At 39.8% G+C, this 14,263-nt stretch overlaps 2 protein-coding genes across 18 annotated transcripts in view; one reads left to right on the top strand and one right to left on the bottom strand.

The window, feature by feature from the left end:
- Window positions 1-9,941, bottom strand: part of ATM (ATM serine/threonine kinase) — a 138,900-nt gene extending 128,959 nt beyond the window's left edge. For 3 of the 15 annotated variants that reach the window (XM_021101922.1, XM_021101933.1, XM_021101932.1), the window contains exons 1-6: window positions 9,692-9,833; window positions 8,713-9,432; window positions 5,126-5,227; window positions 4,930-5,042; window positions 2,951-3,096; window positions 268-432 (exon numbers count right to left, since the gene is read on the bottom strand). In XM_021101922.1, coding sequence (XP_020957581.1) covers window positions 268-432; window positions 2,951-3,096; window positions 4,930-5,042; window positions 5,126-5,197 — 496 coding nt within the window. In that variant the 5' untranslated portion in view covers window positions 5,198-5,227; window positions 8,713-9,432; window positions 9,692-9,833. 15 annotated transcript variants of the gene reach the window in all.
- The window catches only part of LOC100627195 (protein NPAT), a 65,716-nt gene continuing 61,534 nt past the window's right edge, over window positions 10,082-14,263 (top strand). Inside the window, exon 1 of one of the 3 annotated variants that reach the window (XM_021062741.1) lies at window positions 10,082-10,322. In XM_021062741.1, coding sequence (XP_020918400.1) covers window positions 10,286-10,322 — 37 coding nt within the window. In that variant the 5' untranslated portion in view covers window positions 10,082-10,285. The remainder of the gene's footprint in view (window positions 10,323-14,263) is intronic. The other 2 variants (XM_021062742.1, XM_021062743.1) reach the window with 2 other exon arrangements.

Below are 14,263 nucleotides of genomic sequence, written 5' to 3'. Positions count from 1 at the left end.
TGTCAAGTCTCTGAGGACAGAGATGGTATCTTCCAATTCTGTAATTTCAGTTCTGATAGCTGGCACCTAATACATTATTAGTTATAATAATTTAGGAGGTACAAAGTACATGAAAACTAAGCATCAGATTCTATAATCATTTAATTTTACTAAGATACTGTTAAACTGTGAGGTCATTTGGCAGCTATAAATAGACTCTTGACAGCTCTTTTGGTAAAATTTCATTTCACAAGGGAAAAGTCAAAAACAACAAAATCCAAAACATACCTCGCCACTGTTGCTGAGATATTTCACACCAGTATTTCCTCACTGAAAGAATGTCCTTCAGCAATATATTGCTATAATCAGCTCCATAAATGGGATTGTTAGATGAATCTCTCACTGTATCCATGATATAATTCAAGAGTTCTTGACATTTTAGCCTAGGTGCTCCTATTTAAACATAAAACAAACAAAAAGATATAAACCTTAAGAAAAATATGCTAAGGACACTAGGAATGGCAATTATATAAATAATTCCATTTGGGAAATTACTATTAACTAATCTCGTTCTTATAGAACAAGCATTAGGAAACTATGGCCCAGGGACAAAATTCAGCCAACGACCTGTTTTTGGAAGTGAAGTTTCACTGGAGCATAGACCAATAAAACTTTATTTATTTAAATATTGCATACGGCACTTTCATGGTAAAATGACAAAGTTGAGTAGTTGAGACAGGTACTACATAGCCTGCAAAGTTAAAAATATTTACTATCCAAAAAACAAGAACAACAACAAAAATTCACTATTTGGTCCCTTCCCAAAAAGTGTGTCAATCCCATAGAATTCTATAGCAAAAACAATCATTCATTACATACTTAATAATTCACAATTTCTGGCATTAGACCTAAAATAACCCAAATTTTCTAGGTATTTTTTAATAAAAAACTGAATTTATTAGAAATAGGATCATAAGGAGAATACCATTTACTTTGAAAAGCAAAATTATTTTTAAGTTCTATAACAGCATTTATAGCATATAAGTATCTAAGTCTGTAATTTTTACTTTTATTCCTTTATTAGAGGTCCTGAAAATTCAGCATTAATGATCACATTCTTGAAGGTAACAAGGTACATTTAAAAATTAACTGTTGCAATAAATCACAGGTGAGATTTATCATACTTCAATATTAACAACCTTAAAATTGCACATAAATTTTTTGTTGTAAGCTATGAATTATAGGCCAGCAGCTGTAGCTCCAACTGGATCCGTAGCCTGGGAACCTCCATATGCCATGAGTGCGCCCCTAAAAGGGGACAAAAAGACAAAAAAAAAAAAAAAAAAACTACCATGAGATACCACCTCACACCAGTCAGAATGGCCAGCATTAATAAGTCGACAAATAACAAATGCTGGAGGGGGTGTGGAGAAAAGGGAACCCTCCTGCACTATTGGTGGGAATGTAAGTCGGTACAACCACTATGGAGATCGGTATGGAGATACCTCAGAAATCTACCCAGAGAACTACCATATGACCCAGCAATCCCAGTCTTGGGCATATATCTGGACAAAATTTTCCTTAAAAAATACACATGCACCTGCATGTTCATTGCAGCTCTATTCACAATAGCCAAGACTTGGAAACAACCCAAATATCCATTGATAGATGACTGGATTAGGAAGATGTGGTATACATATACAATGGAATACTATTCAGCCATAAAAAAGAACAAAACAATGCCATTTGCAGCAACATGGATGGAACTAGAAACTCTCATACTGAGTGCAGTCAGTCAGAAAGAGAAAGACAAATACCATATGATATCACATATCTGGAATCTAATATAAGGCACAAATGAACCTTTCCACAGAAAAGAAAATCATGGACTTGGAGAATAGACTTGTGGTTGCCAAGGAGGGGGAAGGAATGGGGTGGTTGGGGAGCTTGGGTTAATAGATACAAACTATTGCATTTGGAATGGATTAGCAATGAGATCCTGCTGTGTAGCACTGGGAACTACGTCTAGTCACTTATGATGGAGCATGATAATGTGAGAAAATAGAATGTTTACATTTATGTGTAACTGGGTCACCATGCTATACAGTAGAAAAAAAAAATTGTGGAGTTCCCCTCGTGGCTCAGTGGTTATAGAATCGGACTAGGAACCATGAGGTTGAGGCTTCGCTCCCTGGTCTTGCTCAGTGAGTTAAGGATCCGGCGTTGCTGTGAACTATGGTGTAGGTTGCAGACGGGGCTCGGATCCCACGTTGCTGTGGCTCTGGTGTAGGCCGGTGGCTACAGCTCAGATTCAACCCCTAGCCTGGGAATCTCCATATGCCGTGGGAATGGCTCAAGAAAAGGCAAAAAGACCCAAAAAAAAAAAAATTATTGGGGAAATAACTATTTAAAAAAAAAAAAAAAGAAAGAAAGAAAGAAAACGACTCAAAGGAGTCCCCACTATGACACAATGGGTTAAGGAAATGACTGCAGTGGCTCAGGTCACTGGGGAGGTGCCTGTTCGATCCCTGGCCCAAGACGGTGGGTTAAAGCATCCAGTCTTGCCACAAATGTGGCTCAGGTCACAGCTACAGCTTAGATTTAATCCCTGAAACAGGGAACTTCCACATGTCGCAGGTGGGGCCATTAAAAAAAAAAAAAAAAAAAAAACTACTCAACGATAGAAAAGAAACTCTCAAAAGGTACCTTTAATCATTAAGGCTGCCTGAGTGCCAGGGACATATAGGTAGGATCTAAGAAGAACAGGTGTACCTGAAATAATATTTTTTAATCCTTTCAACACTGAGATTCTATAATTCCATGCTTGAATACATTACTCAAATATTTGAATCTACAGTATTAAAAATCATTATTTCTACTAGAAATTAGAGTTAGCACTCAAGTTTTATCTCCCATATTCAGGCCAAACTCATGTAACAATAACCTAATAAACCAAGTAAACACCACTTACTTTTATTTGCACATTTGATGAAGTATTTGACCAAGCTACTGATTTCTTGCATCTTTTTCTGCCTGGTGGCTTGTGTTGAGGCTGATACATTTTGTTTTGCTGTTCTTAGACATTCCGTTTCTTTCTGAATATATTTCTGTAAAAATCTTCAAGAACATGACATGGAATTTCCAAAACTCATTATATGCTTAAATTATCACGATTTATAAAATTATATGATTATATAACAAAAAGTGCTTCATGCCATCATTAAGAGCATCTTTTAAACCACACTGCTTCAATGAATGTACCAGATAAACAATGCAATTACATTTCTCTTTTAAGCCCTAACCTCTCGAACCAATTTAGAGTCTGGTCTATAAAGCTCTTAATCCGTAACCACCACGGTTTCTATTGTTTTAGTGCTTGCTTTCTCATTTTATCATTAAAAGCCTGCCATGCAATTACTGGCTCTCAATTCTTTCTCACCTCTTGCTGGTATTCTATATAAGGTCTTACCTCTTTCCTAGGCAGCTGGTAATGTTCTAGCCTTTAAATGAATCTAGAAGATATTCATTAGTTGAGGGTGCCAAGTATATATTTGGCCTACTTGATCAACTTATGCAAAAGAGTATTCATCTTTAGATACTAACTGTATTTGTGCTATCTGAAATAAACTAAGCAACTGGAGAAGAAATTGCATGCAACTTCTACCCAGTACCAAATAAGAGCTAACAAATACGCAACATGCAACAGTCTACCCAGTACCAAATAAGAGCTAACAAATAAAACAGATTATCTGTTCTGAACACTCAAAACAAGTTAAATACTCGTATTTCCCCTTGATTGAAAGTATTCTTTCAAGTTTCTCAGTATTCTATATTAGAATATTTTATTCATCTCTCCTAAGTCTTACGACCTACTTCTAGTTATAAATGGATTCTATAGTTGAAAATTACATCTTAATGTAAAAAGTATCAATTGTTTGCCATTTCAGATCTGCAATGAGTTGTGTCTTTCCAGTGCCTGAGTTTTGTGCTTTTAACTGCATTCATAAAGAATTATCATAAAATTCCTTTTTACTTTTTTATTATAGCTTAACATAGGGCAGTTACCAAGAGCAATATTTAAAGATGTCAAAGTAAAAATAAAAGACTTACTACAACTTCTCTAATTTTAAGTCTTATGAATAAACTGATAGAAAAGAAACACTCTCTAATCTTAAATGGGTCTAAGATAGTTTATTAAACAAATGGTTCACAAATTATAACTTTTTTATATAAAATTCCATTAAAAATTATGTTTCAGGAGTTCCTGTTGTGGCTCAGTGGGTTAAGAACCCAACATGGTGTCCATGAAGATGTGGGCTCCATTCCTGGCCTCACTCAGTGGGTTAAGGATAACAGTGTTCCCACAAGCTGCAGCATAGACTGCAGATGCGGCTTGGATCCAGTGTTGCTATGGCTGTGGTGTAGGCCGACAGCTATAACTCCAATCTGACCACGGCACAGGAACGTCTGCATGCCACAGGTACAGAAAAAAAAAAAAAAAAAAAAAAAAAAAAAATTGGAGTTTCCATTGTAGCTCAGCAGATTATGAACTTGACTAGTATCTGTGACAATTCAGGTTTGATCCCTGGCCTTGCTCAATGGGTTAAGGATCCAGTGTTGCTGTGAGCTGTGGTATAGATCACAGATGAGGCTTGGATCCTACGTTGCAGTGGCTGTGGTGTATACCAGCAACTGCAGCTCCAACTGGACCCCAAGCCTGGGAACTTCCATATGCCACAGGTGCGACCCTAAAAAAAAAAAGCAAAAAAAAAAAAATATATATATATCGTTGTTTCAGATAAATATTAAATATCAATTTCATGTGCAAAGGACAATAATATACATGGAACAAAGATAAATTACACCTACAGACAAAAAAAAATAATATTATAATAGAAATTAAAAAGTGAAAGAAAAAATAAGGACAATAAAAAAATTAAAATGGAATACCTAAAAGCAGCATCCCAATTCAAATATTTCCCCTGTTTAGAATCTGAATGCTGATCTAAATGCTGAACAGTTTCAGGATCTTGAATCAGGTGCCTAAAGTTCTCAACTGCCTTCTGAAAATGAAAAAAGAACAAAATAATGGGTTACCAATCACACACTTATTTCAAGGAACGATTAAGTTTAAGTAATTTAGTACCCTTCGTTCTGTAGCTCTATCATGTTCTAGTTGACGGCAGCAAATAAGGAGATCATTAAGTGCTAGACTCATGGTTCAGAAGTTCAGAAAACGCATTGTTGTCTATAAAAAAAAAAATGTAAATTATTTCAGGCTATGGTAATGATATATAGTTAGACCTAACTGTATAATTAAAAGGCATACTGTAATACACAATGATTTTTCTTACTATGCCCTGATTGAAATGAGATTTTCTTAGAATATAAAACAAAGCTTTAACACACAAATGTGCATTGACTGTGTAGCAGCATAAAAATAAGAAATTTATAATTTACTTCATTGTTCTGAGACCTCTTCTAAAGAACATCACATTTAAAATGAAATATAAAGGATGAATAGAGAACGGACAGGCAAAAAATAAGGAAAAGAGGATTTAAGGATTTAACATTGCCTGAATGAACTATTTAAAAGCACCCTTTCTTATATGTAGTGACTAGTCATTTTGCTGAGCCAAAAGCTTAATATACAGCTTATACTTTGGAACTAATATGTAGGTTATCAGCACTAGTAAGCCTTGGGAGTTCCCATTGTAGCTTAACAGAAGTAAATGTGACTAGCATCCATGAAAACGCAGGTTCAATCCCAGGCCTCATTCAGTGGTTTAAGGATCCGGTGTTGCCGTGAGCTGTGGTGTAGGTCGTAGACTCAGCTCAGATCCTACATTGCTGTGGCTGTGGTGTACCAGCAGCTACAGCTCTGATTTGATTCTTAGCCTGGGAATCTCCATATGCCTTGTGTGCAGCCTAAAAAGACAAAAAACAAAAACAAAAAAAAACAGTAAGACCTATCACTTAAAACTCAACTGGCCTTATGATTCTTATTTAATACATAAAAATAGAAGCAAAATGATATAACTCTTACAAAAGGATATGAAGGAAATTTATAAGCCATATTGATTCCCCTTACAAATGGCAAAGGTCAACTCTATTTTACTCTGCCTTAATGCCACTGCAGTAGCTCTCCTCGTTTGTAAGTTTTTTGATATAATCAAATCTTCGTTTGATAACCTAAACTTTCAAGGAAAACATTTTGCTGGAGTATTTGAGTCTTTTGACAAAAAAGCTTTATTTTTGTTACTATAAGTATTTACAAAGAAAAATGTACATATTCATGTCTATTATGTCTACATCACATAATTATCTCAAGAGGAAAGGGGTGGGCACAGTCCTTTTCCCATCCATACACATAGATTCTACATAATCTTTCAAGATCAAGTATGTTTCTATGCTCCTGCTTAATCTCAGGAATCTTAAAATTGAGAGGAACTAAGAGACCATGTCCAATCTTTCCTACAAAGGAAGAAATTTCTCTTACAGACTATTGCCCTTTCTTTAAACACTCTCAGAACAAACTAATAAGACTACCTATTTTATTGGCAGACAGCTCTAATCCTCTGCTCTGTTTATTTTCATAAATTATTCTGATGCCTTTATCCTTATTTTAACCTCCTTTACTGTGCTGTAGAATACAGGCTGTTATTTACTTGACAGCCTTTTTCATTTGATTATATACCTCTTGAAGGCAAGGGCTGTTATTTTTATTTTTCCATTCCTTACAATTTTATCTAGGACTCTTGTCCCTTCTTGCTCAATCTTTGTTTAATGCCATCTTGAGGGAAAAGGAAAATAAAGTTAGGATTCTAACCAATAAAAATATCTTAGCAATAGCCAAAGAATGATAAATGCAAGCACTTTTACTCCTAAATATGCTAATTGTAATTGAAAATAATGCATGTTTTTGAAACATGTTGCAATTCCAAGAAGTGGTAGCCCTAAACTTTTTTCTTTAAGCTGTGGAGTCTCTGAACTTTCCCCCCATTCACATCTCAGATTGATTACTTTCAAGAAAACAGAAGAGCTGAGTATTATCTATATAAACAAGAGATGTTCATTAACTGATACACACAACGACTTTTACTGGGAAACTACGGTGTTCCAAGTACTGTGTTAGAGGTAGCTAGACATATAATGAACTAAATAGACACAAACCCTACTCTCCTGGAGTTATAATTAGTGGGAGAGAGTGACAATAAAAAGTGCACTTATAAATCAATGCCTAATGCCAAATTGTGATATATGTCTCATAGGAAGAAAATATATAATATCAATGGATAGCAAAGTTCCCACTGTGACTTAGTGGTAATGAACCCAACCAGTATCCATGAGGATGTGGGTTCGATCTCTGGCATTGATCAGTGGGTTAATAATTCAGCATTGCCATGAACTGTGGAGTGGGTCACAGACACGACTTGGATGCCCCATTGCTGTGGCTGTGGTGTAGGCCAGCAGCTGCAGCTCTGATTCAACCCCTAGTCTGGGAACTTCCATATGCCACAGATGAGGCCCTGAAAAGACAAATGAAATAAAATACCAATGTAGAGGATCATTTTTTATAACCTATTAAGGAACACATATTACAGGGGGTTAAAAGATCTGAATAAACTGGTGCCAGGCACAGAAAGAGCGAGAGAACCAACATCTTAGAGGAGAAACACAGCCAGCGAGCTCTAAAATGGAAAACTGCAATGTTGGAGGAAATGAAAGACAACTAAAGGAACAAGACAGTAGTTAGCTAGAGTAAGACAGTAGTTAGCTAGAGTAAGAGTATCATCAGGTAAAATTGAATTCAATTAATACATTAATCCAATTAATACATCTAGGCTCCACTTCCAAGATGCAAGTGGTATAACACATATTTCCTAAGTAACACCCTCTGAATTGGCAAATCCATTGTTCCTTTTCAGATCTCAACCAAAATGATCCCTTTGCAGAATTTGACAATGATGCTTATACCATATCTTTCTGGATCTAATTCTGCCCTTAGCACGCCATCTTTTTTTGGGGAGCCGTGCCTGTGGCATGTGGAAGTTCCCAGGCCAGAGATCAAACCTAAGCCACAGTGGCAATACAGCCACTGCAGTGACAATGCCAGATCCTTAACCCGCTGCAGCACAAAAGACCACCATGCCATTTTTTTCTAATGCTAAGAGTGTGGGCTTTGTAGTCAGACTGCACTAGTTCATACCCTGGTCCTGCACTTACAAACTATGTAACTTGGGCAGTTAGCTAATCTCTCTCTCTTTTTTTTTTTTTTTTGTCTTTTTAGGGCCACATCCACGGCATATGGAGGTTCCCAGGCTAGGGGTCTAATAGGAGCTATTGCTGCCAGCCTAGGCCAGAGCCACAGCAATGCAGGATCCAAGCTGCATCTGCAACCTACACCACAGCCCACAGCAATGCTGGATCCTTAACTCACTGAGCAAGGCCAGGGATCAAATCCACAACTCCATGGTTCCTAGCCTGATTCATTTCCGCTGTGCCACGACAGGAACTCCAACTAGCTAATCTCTCTAAACCTCAGTTTTCTCAATGATAAAATGAAAAACCACATTAGAATTGAACTAGAACTTCAAAGTTACTTTAAAGATTGATGTACATGTTTAACACACTGCCTGGGACATAGCAAATGCTCAATAAATATCAGCAATTATCATTATTCCCTTCTTTTCTGTTTCGCATCTCTTTTAATGGTTCTTTTTCCACCCACACCTGAAAGAATATCCTTGTCTCCTTGCTTCTCAATTTTCTCCCAGTTAAGACCATATCCCAGTAAGAGCATATGTTCAACATGTTGAAAATGCCCAAATGTACTTCATTACATGCAGGACCTCTCTCTTCTCCTTTTTTTCCATTTTTTAAAGTTTTATGGAAGGACAGTTGATTCACATGTTGTGGTAACTTCTGCTGTACTGCAAAGTGATTCAGTTATACATGTACACACATCCATTCTCTTTCCATTTCTTTTCCAACATAGATTACCACAGAATATCGGGTAATGTTCTCTGTGAGGCTCTCCCTAGAGCTTCAGGAACCTTCCACACGTTATGCCTTCATATGCATTTACCCTTCTGTCTGTAAGGCTCCCACCTCCCTCCAGGGCAGTTTAACACTGAAATCTCACTGCAAACTGAAACTGATTCTCCCAGGCCGTTTCCACAGAACTTCATTCACTCCTCTTCCATCACAATGTTCTTCTATCACATTATCACTCTGAATTGTAACAGTCTTTTTACTTCTCTGTACCTGGTAAAAAACAGCAAACACTCTTGAGTGGTGACACAGGATAGGATGATGACGAGATAGATGGTACAGCGAGATCACACAGCCAGCTGACAGAACCCCAACTCCGGGAGTGTGATTCCAGAGCCCAAGCTCTTAACCACGAAACTTCAGTTTAAGCCTCAACGAATCACTCGTTGACTTAAACTACTAATTATGACAGGGGAGAAAAAGATGATTAGTTAAGCCATCTAGTTAATTTCTGGGCACAGAGGCAGGGGACGCACAGGAAGGTTCAAGGCTAAGTCCACCAGAGGCACGAAAAGAGAGCTGGAGAAAGCAATGAGTACCAGAGTCCCGTCAAGATGAGGTGGGGAGAGGAGTAAAGGGGCGCATATGGGGGCTGGGACAGAGCGGCCCGGAGGCATCTTAATTCCCCAACGCAGACGCCACTACACGGCTTACGCACCAAGACGGCTGGACTGGACAACCAAGTGGAATCCCTGGTGGCGGCGTAGCCGCAGACCAAATCCCCGCTCCACTCCCAGCAGCAGCCCGAGCCACCTGTCCACGCACTGATCCCGCTTCCGACCAAACTCAGCGTGGCCACGCAGCGTGCGTCCCGGGCGGAAGCGGTAGAGGTGCGGAGCGTTCGGGTACGGTCCGCCCACGCGCGCCGGACACCAAACACTCTCCCAAAACACCGGGCTCGGAAGGGAACGCGCCTGCGCACTGTCTGCCAATGGCATGCGACCCTGCAGCCACGCTCTCCCTGCGGCTTGGTCTCCAACGCTCGCGCCCCGCCTCCTCGCCCCCTTGACCCCACCCGCCAAACGTGAGCACGGAAATGACGTCAGTGCCAGGGAGAACGGAGGCGGGTTTCATTTCGGCGCCTTTCTTTCTCCCGCGGAAGCGATTGGCTGGCGTGGAGCAAAAGAGGCGGGACAAATTGCAGCGGGGTTCAGTGCCGCCACCGGGACCGGGAGATGCGGCGCAGGAGCCGTCGCTGTTGGCTTTTACCTGAGTCTCGTCTCTCACTGCGGGTACTCCTGCGGCTTGGATCATGCTGCTACCCTCGGACGTAGCCCGGCTGGTATTGGGTAAGCGTTGACGCGGTAGAGAGGGAGACCGGACCGGGCTGAGCTGGACGGAAGGACCCTCGGGGCCAAAGGTTTCCCCAGGGAGGGAAGCTCTGGGGCTTTGCCTCCCCGTCTCCGAGTTCAGGCTGGCGGTGGTTCTTCAGCCGGGGGCTCGGGCGGTTCGGGCTTTGTGTGTGGACACTCCTCTCCTTCGAGGTTGCGTGATGAGGAGAGGCTGAAGGAAGCCCGGAGTGGAACACCTGAAGCCGGGATTGGAGGGAAAGTCAGGCCTACACTTAATTAGGACCCTGCCGGGAAGCTGCTACGTGATGCACCGACGGCTTCACCTTGGCACACTGCACTTTGTCAGAATTGGGACCAAAGTAGGAAAGAGAGGGACTTCCCCCAGCCCCCTCCCCCCAGCTTTGTAGAAAGACATTCCTGACGCCCTTCTCGTAACTCGCCCTTAGAACTGCGAATTTGGGACGAATGGGTGATCTTCCTTCCTTATCCCGTCCCTCCGCAAGAAGTCGTCCAGTGTAGAGGTTTGAAACGCTAATTGCATACTTTCTGACGGCAGCAGCTCGGGTTCTTTTAATTAACAAGAATTTTCACAGGGGAAATGCCTTCCATTTGAACATTTCTAGTCCTAGTTAGTTTTTCCTCATTTTGAAAACAGTTTAGTTCCACGGCCAGTTGTCAGGGTACATTGTATGGGAAACGGGTTTTGTTATTTGTCGTCTGAAAGAATAGAGGATTGTACTGCTAGGAATGAAAGCCACATAAAGCTTAAAACTCGAGCCAGTGATTTACAGGCATCGTATGTAAATGGTAAACATCTGTAATGAAACTTCCCATGGAATCTACAGCCATTACTTTATTGTCACAAAATCCCATTTCTTGCTACTTTTTAAAGAACTCAGCCCTGCCCCTCCCCTCCAGTGGCTTTCGTGCACAGGTTTCTGATAAGTACATTTTACAGAAAACATTAGAGGGTAATCTGTTTTTGGAGAAAATAGTGACTTATACTAGTATTTTGTTAATGTTTGATTAATACTTTGCCGAGTTTATCAGAACTAAATATCAACAGTTAACTTCTATATCTTAGAGAAAAAGCCATTTCTCTTGTAATTATGTGCAAACAGATCCAAAGTAGACTTGCACAAATTCATAATAACATTGACATACTTTATTTTTCACTCTATACAAATTGTTTGCTTAAGGATTTTTTGAGTTTTGGGGGTTTGGTAATCCAGTTGAGTTTCAGTAACTATAGCCTTTAGGGTTTTTCACCCTTAGCACTATTGACATTTAAGGCCAAATAATTATTTATAATGGGGAGCTATCCTGTACATTGTGGAATGTTTAGCCGCATCCTTGGCTTCGATCCATTAGATGCCAGTAGGACCCCAGTCCCGGTCTCCACCCACTCGTGGCAACAAAATTAGTGTCCAGATATTGCCACTTATGCTCCCTGGAGGGGAAGAATCACTGAACCTAAGAAAGTAGTTTGGGAGTTCCTGTCGTGGCTCAGCAGAAACAAATCTGACTAGTATCCATGAGGACGCAGGTTCCATCCCTGCCCTTGCTCAGTGGGTTAAGGATCTGGCATTGCAGTGAGCTGTGGTATAGGCCCCAGACGTGGCTCAGATCTGGTGTTGCTGTGGCTGCAGCATATGCCAGCAGCTACAGCTCCCGTTCAACCCCTAACCTAGAAATTTCCATATGCCACGGATGTGACCCTAAAAAGACCAAAAAAAAGAAAGCTGTATGATTTTTCTGTAGAAGCAATGCTGAGTAGGTATGTTATGAGCCACATGGGAAGTCCAGGAAAGCTGTATGATTTTCTAACTGGAATAATTTATAGCAAACTTGTTAGTATTTATTCTCCACAAATTAGCTGCTTTCCTAGACTTCCTCCTTCTTTTAATGGATTAAAAACCACAGTCATCGTTTCTTATCCCTAAATTCTTAGTTGTCATTCACATTTCATGAATATGTGAGATAGGCCTCACAATATGTCTCCCATTACTTCTCTTTTGGACTGTTGTCGTGGCTTCTCATGTAGTTGTGGAATTCATCTTACCTACTGTTAGAAAAGTCTGCATAAAACATCCGCACTACACCTCCTATTCTGAAAGTTGAAAGGTTTGTGCACTTACCAACAATTTCAGGTTACACGAAGGAATATGTAATGTGAAAAAAAGTAATCTCACGCTCACCCTTCTTATTGTTTCTTTTAGCATTATCATATCAGCACAAAGATCTGTGATCACAAAACTTAGTGGCTTAAAATATTAACAGTTTAGTTATTTGCTCATGATTCTGTCAGTACTCCCTCCCCATCTTTAGCGCCTCTCATTATTGCCCTCTTCATCATGTTCTTTCAGCAAATCTTTGGGTACTTAGTGTGTTTTGGGCACTGTGCCAAATTCTAGAAATAGAGTTTTCCCCTTAGAGTTTTACTTTAAATTTTTTTAAATGATTTTTATTTTTTCCATTATAGTTGGTTTACAGTGTTCTGTCAATTTTCTACTGTACAGCAAAGTGACCCAGTCACACACACATATACATTTTTTTCTCACATCATTCTCCATCACGCTCCATCCCAAGTGATTAGGTAAAGTTCCCAGTGCTGTACAGCAGGATCTCATTGATTATCTATTCCAAATGCAATAGTTTGCGTCGTCTGTCAACCCCGGATTCCCCTTAGAATTTACATACTTAGGTTTTGTACCCTTACCCACCCACACCAAACACTTTCCTAGACCCCACCTCACATGCTCTGTGTTAACCTCTCACAAGACAAATTTTTTCAAAGAACAATAAGCTCCACTTGGTTGCTCTATTTCCTCACCTACTGCACTGACTTTTGTACCTCACCCACCACTTCCACTTAAACAGCCTTTGCTACTCAGCTATAACCAACTGTTGACTTACTGGAATTTCTTTAAATATTGCACAGGCCAAGATACATCAAAGTGTTGTTTTTTGCCTCTGGGCTACCAGTTTCATTTTTATCAGTGTATCATACAAGGTGCTCAGTGGAACTGATCCTACCAGCATCTCCTCGATCTCAACTTCTCAACATCTGCCCCATGATCCAGGCATACCAAACTATTTGCAGTTTCTCCAAATACTCAAGTAGTCTATTCCCTCTTCCCACCGTGTTTTTCTTCCTGTCATCCTAGTAAGTTTGTATTTAAGTTTCAGGTCAAATGTAATCTCTGAAACTTCATCCAGCAGGTACAGTTAGTTCTTTCTCCCATTGCTCCCATGGCATTGTAGATTACTTCTGTCATTCCTTTACCATGTTTTATGGGCACTGTGTGTTTACTTGTTTTTTAATAAAACATAATAAAATTAATCATTTTAGCCATTTTTACAGTTCTTTGGCATTAAGTACAATCACGTTGTTTTGTAACCATCACCGACATTCACCTGTGGAACATCTTCATTTTCCCAAACCGAAACTTACTCACTTTTTTGTCCTGTTCAGTATCTGAGATTAATGAACAGGCTTCTGTTCTGTTGAAATTCTCTTGTGGTGCAGCAGGTTAAGGATCTAACATTATCACTGCAGTTCCTTGGGTTGATGCTGTGGCTTGGATTCAGTCTCTGGCCTGGGAATTTCCACATACTTCGGACACAGCCAAAAAAAAAGAATAATTGTGGGAGCTCCCAAACTACCTACAAAGATTATGTGCAGGTAGGGCATTTTTTTTGTGGGTAAAGTGTCCAGAATCTTCTTTAGAATTACTAATTAGATTTGTTCTGTTCTGAGTGAGTCAGCATCCATGCAGGAAAAACAAACTAATCTGAGTATTTAACATGGAGGGATTTAATGAGGGAATTGGTTACACTGGTGATAGAAAAGCTAAGACAAGCAGCTTACGTGAGCCAACTCAGAGGGTAGCAACAGCAGGAAGCCACTGTGGTAATCCGGAGGACAGAGAGAGATG

The sequence above is a fragment of the Sus scrofa genome, chromosome 9 (assembly GCF_000003025.6).
Source record: "Sus scrofa isolate TJ Tabasco breed Duroc chromosome 9, Sscrofa11.1, whole genome shotgun sequence".
In the NCBI taxonomy this organism is placed as follows: Eukaryota; Metazoa; Chordata; class Mammalia; order Artiodactyla; family Suidae; genus Sus; species Sus scrofa.
Note: the sequence above shows the minus strand (reverse complement) of the source record. Positions and strands in the feature narration are given on the sequence as shown.